The sequence below is a fragment of the Lotus japonicus genome, chromosome 1 (genome assembly GCF_012489685.1).
Source record: "Lotus japonicus ecotype B-129 chromosome 1, LjGifu_v1.2".
NCBI lineage: Eukaryota > Viridiplantae > Streptophyta > Magnoliopsida > Fabales > Fabaceae > Lotus > Lotus japonicus.
Window position 1 is genome coordinate 103,433,921 of NC_080041.1, and position 16,601 is coordinate 103,450,521.

At 37.5% G+C, this 16,601-nt stretch overlaps 1 protein-coding gene across 2 annotated transcripts; it reads right to left on the reverse strand.

The window, feature by feature from the left end:
- Window positions 1-759: 759 nt before the first annotated feature.
- On the reverse strand, window positions 760-15,300 carry LOC130728610 (serine carboxypeptidase-like 25). 2 transcript variants are annotated; one of them, XM_057580122.1, is made up of 8 exons: window positions 14,816-15,296; window positions 10,504-10,707; window positions 9,501-9,676; window positions 8,681-8,968; window positions 7,795-7,925; window positions 7,534-7,629; window positions 7,185-7,290; window positions 760-1,176 (listed from the first exon to the last, which is right to left on the reverse strand). In XM_057580122.1, exons 1-8 carry the CDS (start codon window positions 15,093-15,095, stop codon window positions 1,033-1,035), a joined length of 1,425 nt encoding a protein of 474 aa, XP_057436105.1. In that variant the 5' UTR covers window positions 15,096-15,296; the 3' UTR covers window positions 760-1,032. The 2 variants fall into 2 exon arrangements, with proteins under 2 accessions (XP_057436105.1, XP_057436106.1); XM_057580123.1 differs by lacking the exon at window positions 10,504-10,707 and having other exon boundaries at window positions 14,816-15,300.
- Between the last annotated feature and the right edge of the window lie 1,301 nt (window positions 15,301-16,601).

Genomic DNA, 16,601 nt, shown 5'->3' on the forward strand with positions numbered 1-16,601 from the left:
ATTCACATATAGCACTATTGGATATGGAGTTGGTTGATAATTATTCTTAGACAGTGGGTGTATTGCAATTGAAGATCATAGCAAGTAGGTTCAGAACATGAAGATGTGATGAAATTAGGATCTATCATGGATGGTTTTTCACTTATTTGTTGGTTCTCTTGTGGGCTGGGTTTGTGTTTCTTCTTGGAAATTATCTTTTGATTCTAGAAAAGTGGTACTCTTTTTCCTTATTAGGTTTTCCCAAGGGGGTTTTTCCTAATAAGGTTTTAATGATGCCACTTTTGTAGAGTCGATTTCCAAGGGAGCGGGTGGGTAAGTTTAGCAGTAGAAAGTTTTTTATCCTTGCCTTTGTCAATGTTGTTACTGTTAATCTCTTATTGTTTATTATTTGTATTGGGTTGAAGTACCCCTTGTACTTCATTTCAATATAATTATTTTGCTTATCAAAAAAAAAAGAGTGACTGCCTTATGTATGCATGTGATGTAGGACAACGATCCAATCTTGTCAGGGGAAAAATTAACTTGGTTTTAGAAACAAGATTGTAGCACTGGTGAGTTATTAAAAAATCACTTAAATAGATCAGCAAGACGTTAACGATTACAGTGAGAAAGACAAATCTTAAACATAGTACAATCATTCATGAATGATCAAAATAAAAAAAATTGTTTAATGATCATGCATGTAACTTTTTTAAAGATATCACATCATATTATAATCAAAAGCTAATGTATGATCTATTAATCATAAAGGCACACCTATTTTCCTACTTATTTAGGCTCATTTTATCAATTATACCGAATGAAAAATATCAGAACAAAAAACATGGTTACAATTTAGAATTGACCCTTGCTATTTCCACCAACCCCTCTTGTTAATTTTTTGACAACTAAAAATGGCATAAATTCTTTGTCCAGTACAATAACAATGAAATAGAAATTAGAACCTATGAGCTTTTCCACTTGCTATCTTTTTTTCTTTTCTTCTTTCTTCATTTTCTCTCCTTTTTCTTAACCTCTTCTTGTTTCCCTTTTTTAGGACTTTGGGAGAGGCTTCCCTTCAAGGAACGATTTGAATAACTGAAGAGCTGCTCTGGGCTTGAATAGTGGGACTTCATGGCCTGCTCCTCTCACAGTGGCAAATGTTAGCCCTTCATACACCTCTGTCCACCCTCCAACCTTCACAAAAACCACAATTTCTAATCAGTATACAAGCAAAACTTAAATGAACTACTTTATATATTCTTAGATGTCACTTAGAGCTTTCCATTTATATAAATGTTCCCTTAAATCCCACACGAAACTCCACCTATGCTGTGTGTCATAGCCGATCCTAAATACGAGTAAAAGAGGAATGTTGTGATAGACTTGCGGCAGACAACATTGTTAGAGATAAATATGTGTAATATCCTACGGGATATTCCTTTTACTATTATTTATATATTTTGTAATATGTCTCATAATATTCCTTAGAATATTCTGTAATTTCTTTATTATAAATAACATTGTCTACCTCACACAATTTGTGGTGAGAGTATCCAATCTTACATGGTATCAGGTTTTAGGTTGAAACCCTAACCAAACACTGTGCCGCCACCCTTCTCTCTTTTTTGTGTTACAGCTTGTTTTTTGCTCGAGCACCGTGCCACCAAAATCTTGCTTTCCGCGTGTGCCTTGTGCTCTGTGCGCAGCCTTTCTCTTTTGGCTTTCCGTGCTCCTCTGGAATCCGTGTGCTTCGTGCGCCCCATCATCAGCCTTGCCCACCACGCGTCCGACACGCGCCCGAGCTGTCGCCCTTGTCCCTTGTGCAGCCGACAACATCTACACGTGCTTTCTGCTCTGCGCCCCTGTTCTTGTCTCCTGCCGCCGACAGCCTTTGTCTCCTTGCTGCCAGCCACGCGGGACACGCGCCAGCACGCCGTCAGGCCTCTCTTTCCGCGCCGTCAGCCACTTGTTGCCCTTGTTGACCGTGCTGTCCCACACACCTTGTTCCTGCATCAGCTATTTTGTCTTTCTTGTTGGCAGATTATTTATTTATTTATTTTTGGGACAATTGTGTTCTCTTTCCCATGGCTTCGGACGCTACACCTCCGACTTTTTCCTTCAACACTTTGGTGCATATGATTACAGTGAAACTAAAATCAGATAATTTTCTTCTCTGGCGTAAACAGGTCACAGCTCTTCTTCAGAATCAAAATCTTTATGACATTGTTGATCCTACCGTTGATCCACCACCGGAGTTTGTGCCACAAAATGTTTCTCCTGGTTTGCGTGCTGTTCCAGGTCCAAATCCTTCCTTTGCTCAGTGGCAGACTCGCGATCGCAACGTCAACAGTCTCCTTCTATCCTCACTGACTGAGGAAGCTTTATCTGAGACCCTCAGTGCTACCACTGCCCGGGATGTTTGGACTGCTCTTCATTCTGCTTATGCTTCACGCAGCAAGGCCCGTGAACTGCGTCTTAGTGATGAGCTCCAACTCATGCGTCGTGGTTCCCTCTCCGTTTCTGAATATGGCCGGAAATTCCGCACTATTTGTGATCAATTGGCTGCTATTGGTGCCCCTGTCGCTAATGATGACAAAGTTCACTGGTTTCTTCGTGGTCTTGGCCCCTCATACGCAAATTTCTCCACAGGACAGCTTGATCAGGTACCCTTACCTTTCTTTACTGACATTCTTTGTAAGGTCGAGAGCCATGCTATTTTTCAGGCTTCTCTTGAGGAATCAGTGACTCCTCCACCTGCTGCTTTCCATGCGACCAATCAGACTCGCTCTTCTGGCCATCAGTCTTCCACTAGTGGCAACCGTGGTAATTATGGTGGTGGTTCTCGGGGTGGAAACCGTGGCAACTCTCATGGTGGATCTCGTCAGCGTCGCCATAATGGTGGCTCTGGTCGTCGTGGCTCTTACATTCCTCGCTGTCAAATTTGTCGTGAGCAGGGTCACTAAGCTGATAAGTGTCCGGTTCGCTAGGATCGTTCTTCTGAGTCTGCCAATTTAGCTCAATCTTTTGCTGCGGGTTGTTCATTGGACAACTCCAACCGTTCCGACTGGTATATGGATACAGGTGTCACCTCTCATATGACTCCTTCTCTATCTCAGCTGACGGACTCTCAGGATTACTCCGGTAATGATCGTGTTCTTGTTGGTAATGGGGCTGGTTTACATATTTCTCATATTGGTTCTCGTTCTGTTTCACATTCTGTTCCTTTATCTAATGTTTTGGTTGTGCCTCGATTAACTAAAAATCTTGTCTCTGTTAGCAAATTGACTCGTGAACATAATGCTAAAGCTATTTTTCTGGATGATTCTTTTGTTATTCAGAACCGACAGACAGGCGCCGTTCTGGGAAGGGGCCAATGTGATAAAGGACTTTATGTGCTTGACCAAGGATCGCAGGCGCTGCTTACTACCAGTTCTCCATTACCTCGTGCCTCATTTGAATTGTGGCACTCACGATTAGGACATGTCAATTTTGAAATTATTCAACAATTGCATAAACTTGGTTGTTTTAATGTTTCCTCTATTTTGCCTAAGCCTATCTGTTGTACTTCTTGTCAGATGGCTAAGAGTAAACGTTTAGCATTTTATGATAATAATAAACGAGCTTCTGCAGTTTTGGACCTTATCCATTGTGATTTGTGGGGACCATCTCCTGTTGCTTCCGTTGATGGTTTTTCTTACTTTGTTATTTTTGTGGATGATTTTTCCCGGTTTACTTGGTTTTATCCATTAACGCGCAAGTCTGATTTTTCTGATGTTCTTGTTCGATTCAAAGCGTTTGTGAAAAACCAATTCTCCCGGTCGATCAAAGTTTTTCAAAGTGACAATGGCACTGAGTTCACTAATCATAAAGTCCAGGCTTTATTTGCTTCTTCGGGTGTGCTTCATCGGTTTTCCTGCCCTCATACTCAAGCACAGAATGGGCGAGTTGAACGGAAACATAGACATGTTCTTGAGCTTGGTCTTGCTATGTTGTATCACTCACATGTCCCTACTCGCTATTGGGTTGATGCTTTCAGTACTGCGGTATATATTATTAATCGTGTTCCTTCTAAGGTGCTCTCTAATCAGATTCCATTTCAGCTTCTGTTTCATGTTGCGCCTACATATACTAATTTTCATCCCTTTGGCTGTCGGGTGTTTCCGTGCTTGCGTCCATACATGAAACATAAGTTTAGCCCCAGGAGTACTCCTTGCATATTTTTGGGATACAGCGGTCAACACAAGGGATTCAAATGCTTTGATCCGGCTATCTCTCGGACTTATGTGTCCCGTCATGCTCAATTTGATGAATTTTGCTTCCCTTTTGCAGGTTCTCCCTCTTCTGCCAATGACTTGGTGGTCTCTACATTTTCTGAACCATCTGTAGGACCATCTTCATCTGCACAGCCTGATGTACCCGTCATTCGGGAGAGTTCCCCACATACTGGTCCTTTGCTTTGTCCTTCTTGTGATGACTCAGATGTTCTGCAGGTTCCTCATGTTGATGCACCACCCTCGCCGGTTCCTCATAATGCTGCCCCACCTTCACCGGCTCCTGCTTCCCCAGCACCGTTAGCCACCCCTACTATTGTGGCTCCGGCTCCTTCTCCGGTTGTAGCTCAGGTTCCTCTTGCTCCTGATGCTGCTCGCCCTCGGACTAGATCTCAGAATGGTATTTTTAAGCCTAATCCGCGTTATGCTTTGTTTCATGCTCAGCCTACTGGCCTTCTTACTGCTTTGCATACTGTTACTGAGCCTAAGGGTTTTAAATCTGCAATGAAGAATCCTCAATGGTTGGCAGCCATGGAGGATGAACTTTCTGCTCTTCATAAGAATTGTACTTGGACTTTGGTTCCTCGTCCTTCCACTACCAATGTTGTTGGTAGTAAATGGGTCTTTCGCACTAAATTTCATAGTGACGGCACTGTTGAGCGCTTAAAAGCGCGTTTGGTTGCTCAGGGTTTCACGCAGATTCCAGGGTTTGATTACTCCCTTACTTTCAGTCCTGTTGTCAAAGCTACTATTGTACGCCTCATTTTATCTCTTGTTGTGCTCAATGATTGGCAGCTTCATCAGTTGGATGTCAAAAATGCTTTCCTTCATGGTCATCTCACTGAAACTGTTTATATGGAGCAACCTCCTGGGTTTGTTGATCCTCGCTTCCCGACTCGTGTGTCGGTTAAACAAGGCTCTCTACGGCCTCAAACAGGCCCCTCGTGCTTGGTTTCAACGCTTAAGCTCCTTTCTTCTGCGCTACGGTTTTTCGTGTAGTCGGGCTGATCCTTCCTTGTTCTTCTTCTACAAAGGACGCATTACCCTGTATCTTCTTGTGTATGTAGATGACATAATTCTTACTGGTAGTGACCCTTCTCTTCTGACTGAGTTTATTGCTCGCCTTAATGCTGAGTTCGCCATTAAATATCTGGGTAAGCTTGGCTACTTCCTTGGTCTTGAGATCACTTATACTGCTGATGGCTTGTTCTTGGGTCAAGCCAAATATGCTCATGATTTGCTTTCTCGTGCTCTGATGCTTGAGGCCAGTCATGTTTCGACACCCTTGGCTGCCGGTTCTCATCTTGTTAGTTCTGGTGATGCTTTCTCCGATCCTACGCATTATCGCTCTTTGGTTGGGGCCTTGCAGTACTTGACTATTACTCGTCCTGACTTGTCATATGCTGTTAACACAGTTAGTCAGTTTCTTCAGGCTCCGACTGTAGAACACTTTCAGGCTGTCAAACGCATTCTTCGTTATGTCTGTGGCACGCAGCACTATGGTCTTACGTTTCGTCGAACCTCTTCCCCCGCTGTTCTTGGTTATAGTGATGCTGATTGGGCTCGCTGCACTGACACTCGTCGCTCTACTTATGGCTACGCCATTTTTCTTGGTGATAATCTCTTGTCTTGGAGTGCCAAGAAACAACCTACTGTTGCTCGCTCTAGTTGTGAATCTGAGTACCGAGCCATGGCTAATACTGCTTCTGAGCTCGTTTGGTTGCTTAATCTTCTTCATGAGCTTCGTGTTCGGTTATCAGCAACTCCTCTTCTTCTTAGTGACAATCAGAGTGCTTTGTTTATGGCTCAGAATCCTGTTGCTCATAAACATGCCAAACACATTGACTTGGATTGTCACTTCGTCCGTGAGCTGGTTTCCTCTGGTCGATTAGCTGTTCGCCATGTGCCCACGTCTCTCCAGCTTGCTGATACTAAGGCGTTACCTCGTCCGTTGTTTGAACTTTTTAGATCCAAGCTTCGCGTTGGTCTTAATCCAACGCTAAGCTTGACGGGGGGTGTTAGAGATAAATATGTGTAATATCCTACGGGATATTCCTTTTACTATTATTTATATATTTTGTAATATGTCTCATAATATTCCTTAGAATATTCTGTAATTTCTTTATTATAAATAACATTGTCTACCTCACACAATTTGTGGTGAGAGTATCCAATCTTACAAACATGAATCCAGACGTGTTTTTAATATGGATAATGTTATCCATTTAGCCAGCCTGACTTTGTGGGACAAGTCTTTTGTTCTTATTCTTGTATATCCCACATGAAATGCCACTGTCAAATAAATTCACTAACTGAACAGTTTCAAATTACCAAACTCTAAAACACAAAATTGTTTGCATTTCAAGTAGGTCCTCTAATGAAATTAAGTAGGGGAAGTCAGATGTATGATAAAGAAATACTTAAAACTCCAATTGAAGGCAGTATTCACAGTTTACACTTTATGCCAGTTCAACTTAGGAGTTTTTATTATTGAATCAGCATAGGCCAGAAAAGTTTAACTACCCTAAGATTCAAGAACAAAAAAAGAGTAGGGTGCTTAATTGGTTTCAATTAACACACTGTTGTTTCAAATCTTCTGGCTCTACCAGTTTAATGGCATTTCTTAATTACACCCTCCGGTCACTATTATAAGCAAAAGTTTGCTTTGTAGATTCATTCAATAAATGATGTATGTGGTCATTAAAATGGTCACATACATCATTTATTGAATGAATTTACAAAGCAAACTTTTGCTTATAATAGTGACCGGAGGGTGTATGTACCAAAATGTACTCCTGGAGACTGAGTAGCTGTAGTGTTAATCTAGATATCTAATAGTAATAAAACTATACAAGACGATGAGTACATGGCTATGGCTATGATAAGAAAATACATATGGGAGGGGATGAACAATTTTGAAATTGCACTCACCTGCTTTTTGACATACCAAGGGTACCATGGTATTTTAGTTGTCATTTTAAGCTGTGCAAGGGCATATCTTGTTGCTGTAACAGGCACCACTGAATCTACATCCCCACTGTATATATTAACACAAGTGTAGAACATAATTAATAGGCAGCATCAGCAATTAATCACAGTACAGAATTAGCATGTTTGAAAATTCATCTATAATCTTCTGAGGAAAAATAAGTTAATCCAATTTGGAAATAAGCTTCTGTGAATAAATTATGATGTCAGAAATGATTCTGATGAAAAATAAGTTAATCCAAATATGCTAAATATCTGGCTTGGTAGCCTATTTCATTTTTCTTTGACCAACCTGAACACCCAAACTCTTATGCCATGAGCCATCAACTCTCTATAAATTGGAAGAATAGACACATCTGTGTCATTCCAGTTTCTGTTCAAAACCTCACTGCACCAAAATGAAAAGGCAACATTAATTAATTATCAACTAACCCTTTGTACATTATATCACTAGATCAGGAAACATAATTTAGAATTAAAACTTGGGATTCAACACTTCAAAGTTAAATTTTGAAGTTCAATTTCAATTTCAAAAAAAAAAGTTCAAGTTCACCTGCAAGCAGTCCACTTATAAGGAATGCCAGTTTTGTTGGCATGGAGTGCTTTCTGAACATCTGGCCTGTTGTAGTAAATCTCTGCATACTTTTCCGTACATGGATCATAACCAGAATATTTCCTAAAAGCCTAAGAAAAAAGATAAATTTTTCTTCAGACATTTTATTACGATCATCATAAGAATGTGACAGCAGAATAAATATAAAATAAATTACAATAGCAAATATATAGCATTTTTGGATTAATTTTTCTTTCATCTAAGTCTTTTTTGAAACTTAGAAGCTACTCACATGATCTTATCCCCAAATTGATTATGACCTCATAATCAATTGTAGAACATAATCTAAACGGTGATCTAAACATGCACACATTGTGTTTGGAAACTTGGTACACATTTGAGGGATAAGTGAGTCTGGAAGAAGATACTAATAACAAGTTCTATTCCACGGTAAAATGCTCTACAGTTACTTCTGGTTAGACAAGTCTTATAGCATGTTTAGTTTCACAGGGAACTGCCCTAGAATCACTTTTGGTTAGAGAAGCTACAAGTCTTAGCTTCTAAGAGAACATGCCTTGATTGTTTTGCAAATTGGAAATTCTTTTACCATTGATTCTAAAGTCATAATCAATTATGTGAAGAAGTTGACATTAGTAGTTTTTAAGTTTGAGAATTGATTATGTTTAAAGAAAAGTTGATCTAAACATGCTTTTAAGTTTTAACTTCGGTTTGAAAATGCCCTTGGTTTTGTGCGAATCGTGACTAATAACATGTTAGGATTGAATTCTTTTTCCTCAGAATAAATTCCGGAAGCTTTTGCCAAAATTGATTAGGATTTCCAAACAGGCACTAAAAGTAGCTTTTGAATGGGCAAAAGTTATTCTACCAGATGGGGACGGTGAGGCAACCGAATCGTGCGGCTACTAGTAGCGGCGGAGCTGCCATCTGACTTGTTACATGGAGGTGCATAGATGTTGTACTGATCAATGTTTCCAAACTCTTGATCCATGGCATAGCTATACAGAGACTCACATTCATCTGATTCCTTCTGGTGACGAAAATCACAAGTGCTGATCAGCTGGTGGTATGTTTGATCAGAGATCATAGCATGGCTCCACCAGTACGTCACCGTGCCCAAGTTATCATAATAGTTGTCTGTCACTGCATTCCCAACCTGCATTTCATTTATAGAAAATGATTTGTGACATCCCCATAGTGTCAGTGATGTGATTAGAACAGAGAGCAGTCAGAAAGAAAAATGAGATGAAAATTAGATATCTAATGTCTAAATATCATTACTCTTAATTAATGTATAGGGTTTAATCTTATACTTTCACATATGCGCGATTTTAGTTCTTGTAGCTTCAATTACTCGAATTAGGACCTTCAATTTTTTAAATTGAACAATTTTGATCCATAAGTTGATTAGCCATCAATAATTCATGGAAAAATGGACATATATCACAATTTTTCACTGTGAAAAGTGACATAAATCGGCTTAACTAGTGATTTGAAAAAAAATTATGATCAACATCAACTTTTTTTGTTAGTTGTTGGATGAGAAATCACCTTTGGACCAAAACTGTTCAATTTTGACTTAAAAAGTATGCATCATCATCAATCAATATTCAAGAGCATTTAATTATTATTAAACGTTGCACTTTATGATAAATGCAAAAAGAGATTAAAGTTGAGGGTTTACATACCATTATTCCCTTGAGATTGATGGGGTGCTTGGTTTTGGTGTTATAGGTCATGATTTCCTTTGCTAATTGAGGGACATAATGGCCTGCATAGCTCTCTCCAGCGATGTAAAGCTCCCGGTTCTTATAACGTGGGAATCTTTCTAGCCATCTGATTACAAATTCCAGAGAGTCTTTGGCTGAACAATAATTAATCAACACATTAAGCATGTTTATTCTCATTCTTAGTCATTTATATATAAAAAAATTGTAAGATAAAAAGCAAAATTACTGCTAGAATAACTTAAAAATTAGTATTATATATGTGTTCACCTAAAGATTTAAGTGTTTTCACACCAATAGTATAAACGCCTACCTGCAGGTAACTCAAATACACATGTCACATTCATTACTTTTCCCCTTCTTTCCCCTACTCACACTTTAAGTGTCAGTTGGGTGTACGCACTATGTGAGTGAGGGCCCTTGATACTTACCAAGTGACATTTTATTCTCTCTTCCTAGTTCCTAATATTTGTATCTGTACCAACTTTGGGTGTGTATGAAGCTTTTTCTATTTTTTACCATAGTCACTAGCTAACACCTTGCACATGAATGGATGAAAGTAAAAAGCTGAACTCTAGGTGTTATTTTCAACTTGAACCACGTTTTGGAAGTCTTCAACCATGATCATGAGAATTTTTTTGTACTGAAGCTATAGTGCTACAAAGTACAGTATTGATGGTCAATACATAAATTATGATACGTGTGATGAACTAGGGCCACCAAAAATTGTCCATCGTTGTCAATTGGCAATTATGTTGAGGACACATATACCAACTTTATAACTAATAATAATGTTAGAAGTTAGAACATTTTTTTTTCTCCATCATAACAAGTTCATCTTATCATTTTCTAGGGCCTACCTAAAAATCATTACTGTTTCCTACTTTGGAATTAAAGATGTATATGAACCGTGGATGTTGGTGGCCATAAATGTGGATAATTAAGAGGGTGGTGTAGGGCCTACCGGTGCGGCGGTCGCCGGTGTCGAGGAGGTCGGAGGAGCGGTTGGTGTAAGAGAAGCCGACGCCGGCCGGAGATTCCAAGAACAAGAGGTTGGCCACCGTGTTCCATGAGAACTTGTTGATGTAGAGTCCAGAAGATGTTTTGTTTATTCTAAATGGGCCAATCTCTTCTGATGCTCCATATGCCACTGATGAACAACCTGGACCTAATTAACCACAAAATTGGACACTACATAAAAAAGACTGGGTTTGAAAATAAAAACATTATAAGCAAAAAAAAAATTATAAAAAGAATAAATAAGAAGAAGAAAAAACTTCGTTGACCAATTAGTATTTAGACAATTTCTCTGATACTCATTTCAATACCTTTTTTTAGCTTTTAACTAAAGTATTCTCGAGTTCAAAAAACTATAGTATTCTCAAAGCGGTTGTTATGATATTTTCTAAAATAAAGTTTTATTATTTGCAATTTATATCTATTAATTTAAACAATGAAATGTATTGAACTCTCCCATTTCAAAAGGGAACAAGAGCAATGCTCCAAATAATTTCTCTGAGTGTTTTAAATTGAACGAGTTATATACGTTATTATCTTGATGACATGTTATTTTCTAAGGAGGGGTGTTAACAACACCTTCTATGACATTCTCTTTCTGAAACTCTCACTTTAATTGGTTAAACTCATATAAGTTCCACTAAATTAGGAGGAGATCCATATAATTTAATGAACTCTACATAGATTTTGAACAATAAAAAGAGAATTCTTGTTAACATTCCTCATCTTCTAAAATAAACAAAACTAAAATGAACTTTTATATTTGCAATATAGTCCTAGTATTAAATTGAATGGCACTAAACTTTCTCCAAAGTAATGCCCAAGTTAATTTTGAGGTAGTTTTGGAAGAAAAATTAGAATTTGAAATGTGTAATTGAATGCATTGTAAGAGCAACTCCAACCCACAATTTCTTATCTGGTTTCTTAACACACTATTCAGCACTATTCAGCACTATTCCTGTGGGCCCGTACTGCCACATCAGACTTAAGAAACTCCTAAGAAACTGAACCAGATTTTGCTCCAACCCATGGTTTCTTAAATTACTATTTGAAGGGTCCCACCCGTGTCCCACCATACAACATAAATTAATAATATTTATTTTCACTCAATTTAGATTTAACATTTAATACTAAATCAATACTTCAACTTAAAAATAATTTAATTAAAATTAATACGAATTTAATTTAAATTTAATTTTACTTAATATTTAAAACAATTAAATTTAAATATCGGCATGTTAACTTGAAACAAAAATAAAAAAGTACATGTTGGCTTTGCGGGTGAATCATCTGCGGAGGTTGGTTTTGTGGCGGAAACATAGGCGAAGGTTGCAAACCTTCACTTGTAGGAGGTGTTTCATTGTCGAGCAGTGGATAATATTGCTCATAAGGATTAGACATTTTGAGAAATTTGAGAATTTTTGGACAAGAGAGAAATTGTGGGAGTAAATGTTGGTGTTTCAAATGGTCTACTGCACTATATATAAGGTAAAGAAGCTGAGAATTGAAAAAACGGTCGGTAAAGAAGCTGAGAATTGAAAAACGGTCAGAAAACCGGTCAATTTAAAAAAATTCAAAAAAAAAAAAGCCCAAACGGGCAGAAAACCGGCTCCAGCCGGTGGGATGACCGGCTCAGCCGGTCACCCACTATATAATCTATTTTTCCTCACTCTCACCCTCAGACCCAACCCTCAACCCTAGCCGCTCCTCTCTTCTTCCTCTCTTCTCTCACGCTCAGCTTCTTCTTCAACCTCTCTCACTCACCTTCTTCCTCAAGCTCTCACTCACCTTCTTCTTTCCCCCTTCCTCTTTCCCCCTTCCTCTTTCAGGACCTGCAGCGTCTCCTTTTCCCCTTCCTCTCACCCACCACCGCAACAAACACCCACCACCGCCAACAAACAACCTCAACCGCCAACAAACACCCACCACCGGCCACGATGCAGCATCCACCGCCACCAAAACCCACCTCACACCCATCGAAACCCACCTCACCACCACCAAACACCCACCACCGCAGCTAAAACCTACCCCAGCCGCCACCAAAGCTTCAATCAAGACCCAGATCGCCCCTCAAGCTTCTGGATCAGACATGCAAGGTGCTTGATCGGTGGTCCAAGAGAGAAATTTTTGCTGCTCACTTTGCTCCCTCTTCCTTATTTTTTTTTTTTCATGTAATCAGGATCTTGAGGGTAAAGTTTTAATTTTTATTGTAAAGTAATAATTTTTATTTTAAAGTTTGAATTTTGTTGTAATCAAATTGTTGTTTTGGAGTTCTGTTGTTCATCTTCTTCCAAGTTCCTTCAATCTGTTTTTTTCCCTCTGAAATCTGGAGCATTCGGTTGAAGAAAGTGAGAAAATAATAATTTTTAATGCTAAGAAACCAAAAAGCATAGTTGCTTGCAGAAGCAACCATGCACTGTAGCTAAGAAACTGAACCTGCCAACTGAGCAAGCTCCAATGCTGAAAAAAATAAGAAACCGTATCTTAGCAACTCCAGCTTGGTTAAGAAACCAGCGTTGGAGTTGCTCTAAGTTGTATGATAATAATGGTATAGGTACGCTGCTAAAAATGGGGTTGCATTGATGGTGCACCAATGGCATTGCCAGCTGACAAGTTTCCTAACAGAACCTTAAATAATGGTTCTGAGGTTGATTGTTAATCATTAATGAGGCAGGTTTATGGTTGCTTTCAAGCATTAAGTGCCATGCGTGTGTATGCGTGCATCTGCCTATATATGCAGTGCCATAGATACATAGATAGATATAGGGATGAAAGAGAAACAGAGAGAAGAAACCAGAACGTTTACTTGAGTGTGTGTTGAATTGGAACCATTCATCGATTTGGTTAAGTCATCATTCCAAGCTATCCAATATCCATTGCCAACCCACTCGACCATGTGGGCTCTACGTACTACACTTTCTTTTGTTTTTTCTCAAACAGTTCACTAATTCAATGCATTTCCCACAGTACACCCACAACTTTTCATTTCAATTTCTCCCCCTCCCCCACACAATAACGTGTTGTAACCCCACGAAAATTAGAAAAATGTAATGACATGTGTGTAGGTACTAAGTACAATGCCAACTTTTCTTTTTCAAAAAACATAACCTCACATCTAATAGGGATTAATTTCTCATGCCTGACTCCTCTAAAATAAGTCAGATCCTAATTTCTCGCCCTAAAGAGTCATTGCACTAAACGATATGAGATAACAAATGAGTTTTCAACTTCCCTTCGTTCCCTATTATAAGTCACTTTTTTTTAAAAAAATTTGTTACAAAATATAAGTCACTTTCTAATATCTAGGAAACATTAAATAATTTTTTTCCAAGTTCACCCTCATATTTAATATGAAAGAGATGATAAACTTTAGAATTATTAACTTGGAAAGAGAAAATTATAGGAAAGTAAATAAGGGTAATCTAGGAAAGTAAATCATTTTCTTTACAAATTTATTACTCTTAACTACTTTTCTTAATCTAAGAGAATTAGTTATTTGTGACTTATATATAGGAACAAAGGGAGTAATTATTAAGAAGAGTTTTATTAAAATTGTTATCTTAAATTACAAGTTGATTAACATCAGTTTGCACGGGTACTAATGGATATTCAGCATAGTGAAAGTAGGGAAGCCATATAAGCAAGGCCAATAAGAAGTACGTTACAAGTAAAAGAATTAATGTTTTCATTCATGCTTCAAATCAAGTTGAGTGTTATCCAAGGTGTTAATAATTTAAAGCGTCACATTTAGGAGGGTCAAAAAAAGAAATTAGTACATTTTGTTGACTTAATATATGTCGGTAGCAAAGTAGTAGCTAGCTAGTAGTTGTATTTTGCACCGTTCATTAGCTTCCGGAGAGGGATGCTAAGAATTAATGTAGGAGAAGGCTTAAAATTACCAAATGAGGAAAAATCATATATACAACAAATCTATAGCCGATATAACAGTGAATTTCTGATATGCAAATAGCACTCAAAATACTTTCATATATAAGCCAATAATAATATTAAATTTGCATGTCAATTTTGCTCTCACTTAACACTATCAAACTCTTAAGTAAATTTGGTGTGTTTTGTGTTCAAACTTCTAAAAGCATGGATTATATAGATTATTTTTACTTAAAAATTAAAATCAATTCTGACTCAGAGAAGCTACTCAGTTATATATTTTTCTCTAAGAGTAGCTTTTCACCAGAACTAATTTTGACTTAAGAATCTATAAAATAATTTAAAAAACATGACATAATTATTAGTCTAACCTCCATTGAGCCAAATGACAAGGGGTTTGGTGAGAGGATTTTGGGCAGCTTCAGTGAGCCAATAAAAGAGAGCTCTACCAGCAAGTTGGTTAACAGTGACATAGCCAGAGAACTGATGAAACGACACCGTTGGCTGACCAGGGAGTTTCAAAATCCTATCACCTTCTTCTCCTCCTCCTTTTTCCTCAGCTTTAACACTATAGCATCCATGACTTGCTAACAAGATCAACAAGAAAATCATCACCACATGAAGAACAAAGATCTGTCTTTGCTCCATCATGATGATGAAAATGAAGAATAATGAGAGAATGTGGAAATGTCTCACTCAATTGCCTGCTTGGAGAGTGATATATAGGGAGTTAATTAGGCGTGTCTGCCCTTCTGGAAGGATTAAATAGGAAAGAGAAAGATAGAGGCTGAGAGAGAAACAGAGAGACTGAGAGAAAAACAGAGGAGGGAGAGGGGCTAGGGAGAGTTATGGGTGTCATAAACTATTTGGGCACATTACCTAAGAAACTAGATTTTTCATTCAAAATCATATTTTGACCCTATTTTTGTATACCTACTAATTCTGGTTTATTTCATACCCAAAGAATGTTCATGTCAAAACTGTAGATGAAGAAAAACTGTAATCCCTGTATATCTAACATTTTTCCACTTTTTTTTTTTCATTTTTTTCAATATAGGAATAGAAAATTATTTACCTCATTTTCTTCTCATTTATACCCCTTACTATTTTCCCCTATCACCAATTATTAATTTTGATTATCTTTTTATATAACTCAATTTCAAATATGGGTTTTATAGATAAAAGTTTAGTAGGATGGAGGGAGTAGCCTGTCACTTTAAAATTTTAGCGAAACAATATTAGTATTATTATATATTTTTATTAAAATTACTAACTAAATTTTTAATATATAATATGCATTTTATCTCCCTAATTTGCATGGAAGATTTTAAAGGGAATGTAAGGGAGGGCAAATTTATCAATTTCTAATCAGTATTATTTCTTTTGAAATAAAATGACAGATCAATATAAATTTAATGTCCCTTTTTAATTATAAAGACTGAGTTTATTTTTATCAGAAATTAAAATAACTTTTGACTATGCAATTCATAGCTAGCTAGCCATTACTAACATCTACCAAAAAAATACTACTAGTATTCATAGCCATTAACACACACTACTAAAATGAGGTGTTCGTATTAGTTGGCAACAAATTCAAGGGAGGAGGAGTTTGAAAGGTTTTCTATGCAACAGGCTCACATGGTCTTCCCATGATCACGAACCTGTCGATTTGCTTATAAAAAAAACGAACCTGTCGATTTGATATCCTTAAGCACAAGAACTTTGACTACCTCATTTTTAATAATTGGCTTATCTATTCCTATAATTATAGTAGTATACATTGTTTTTTTCTTCTATCACACTCAGAAATTAGGTGCATCCACATCAATAAATGTACACAAATCATAGTACTTTGGGTCAATACTGTTAACCAACACACATGTTTTTCTAGTCGGTAAGGACAACATTGTAGTATATCTTAAAAGGCTGTATGTTTGATTTCAATTATTAATAAATGATTGTATTGGTGAGTAATATGTAAATATGTCAACGATCTATATATAGTCCTGAAAACATACCATAACACTTAGTTGTGATTGAAACTGAACTCGCTTAGGTTTTTGGAGATAAAAATAGTGCTGCTACATAAATTACAAAATATCTAATTTGTCTTGTACAATGAAGTATAAATCATATTTTGTCATATTGTGTTGTAAA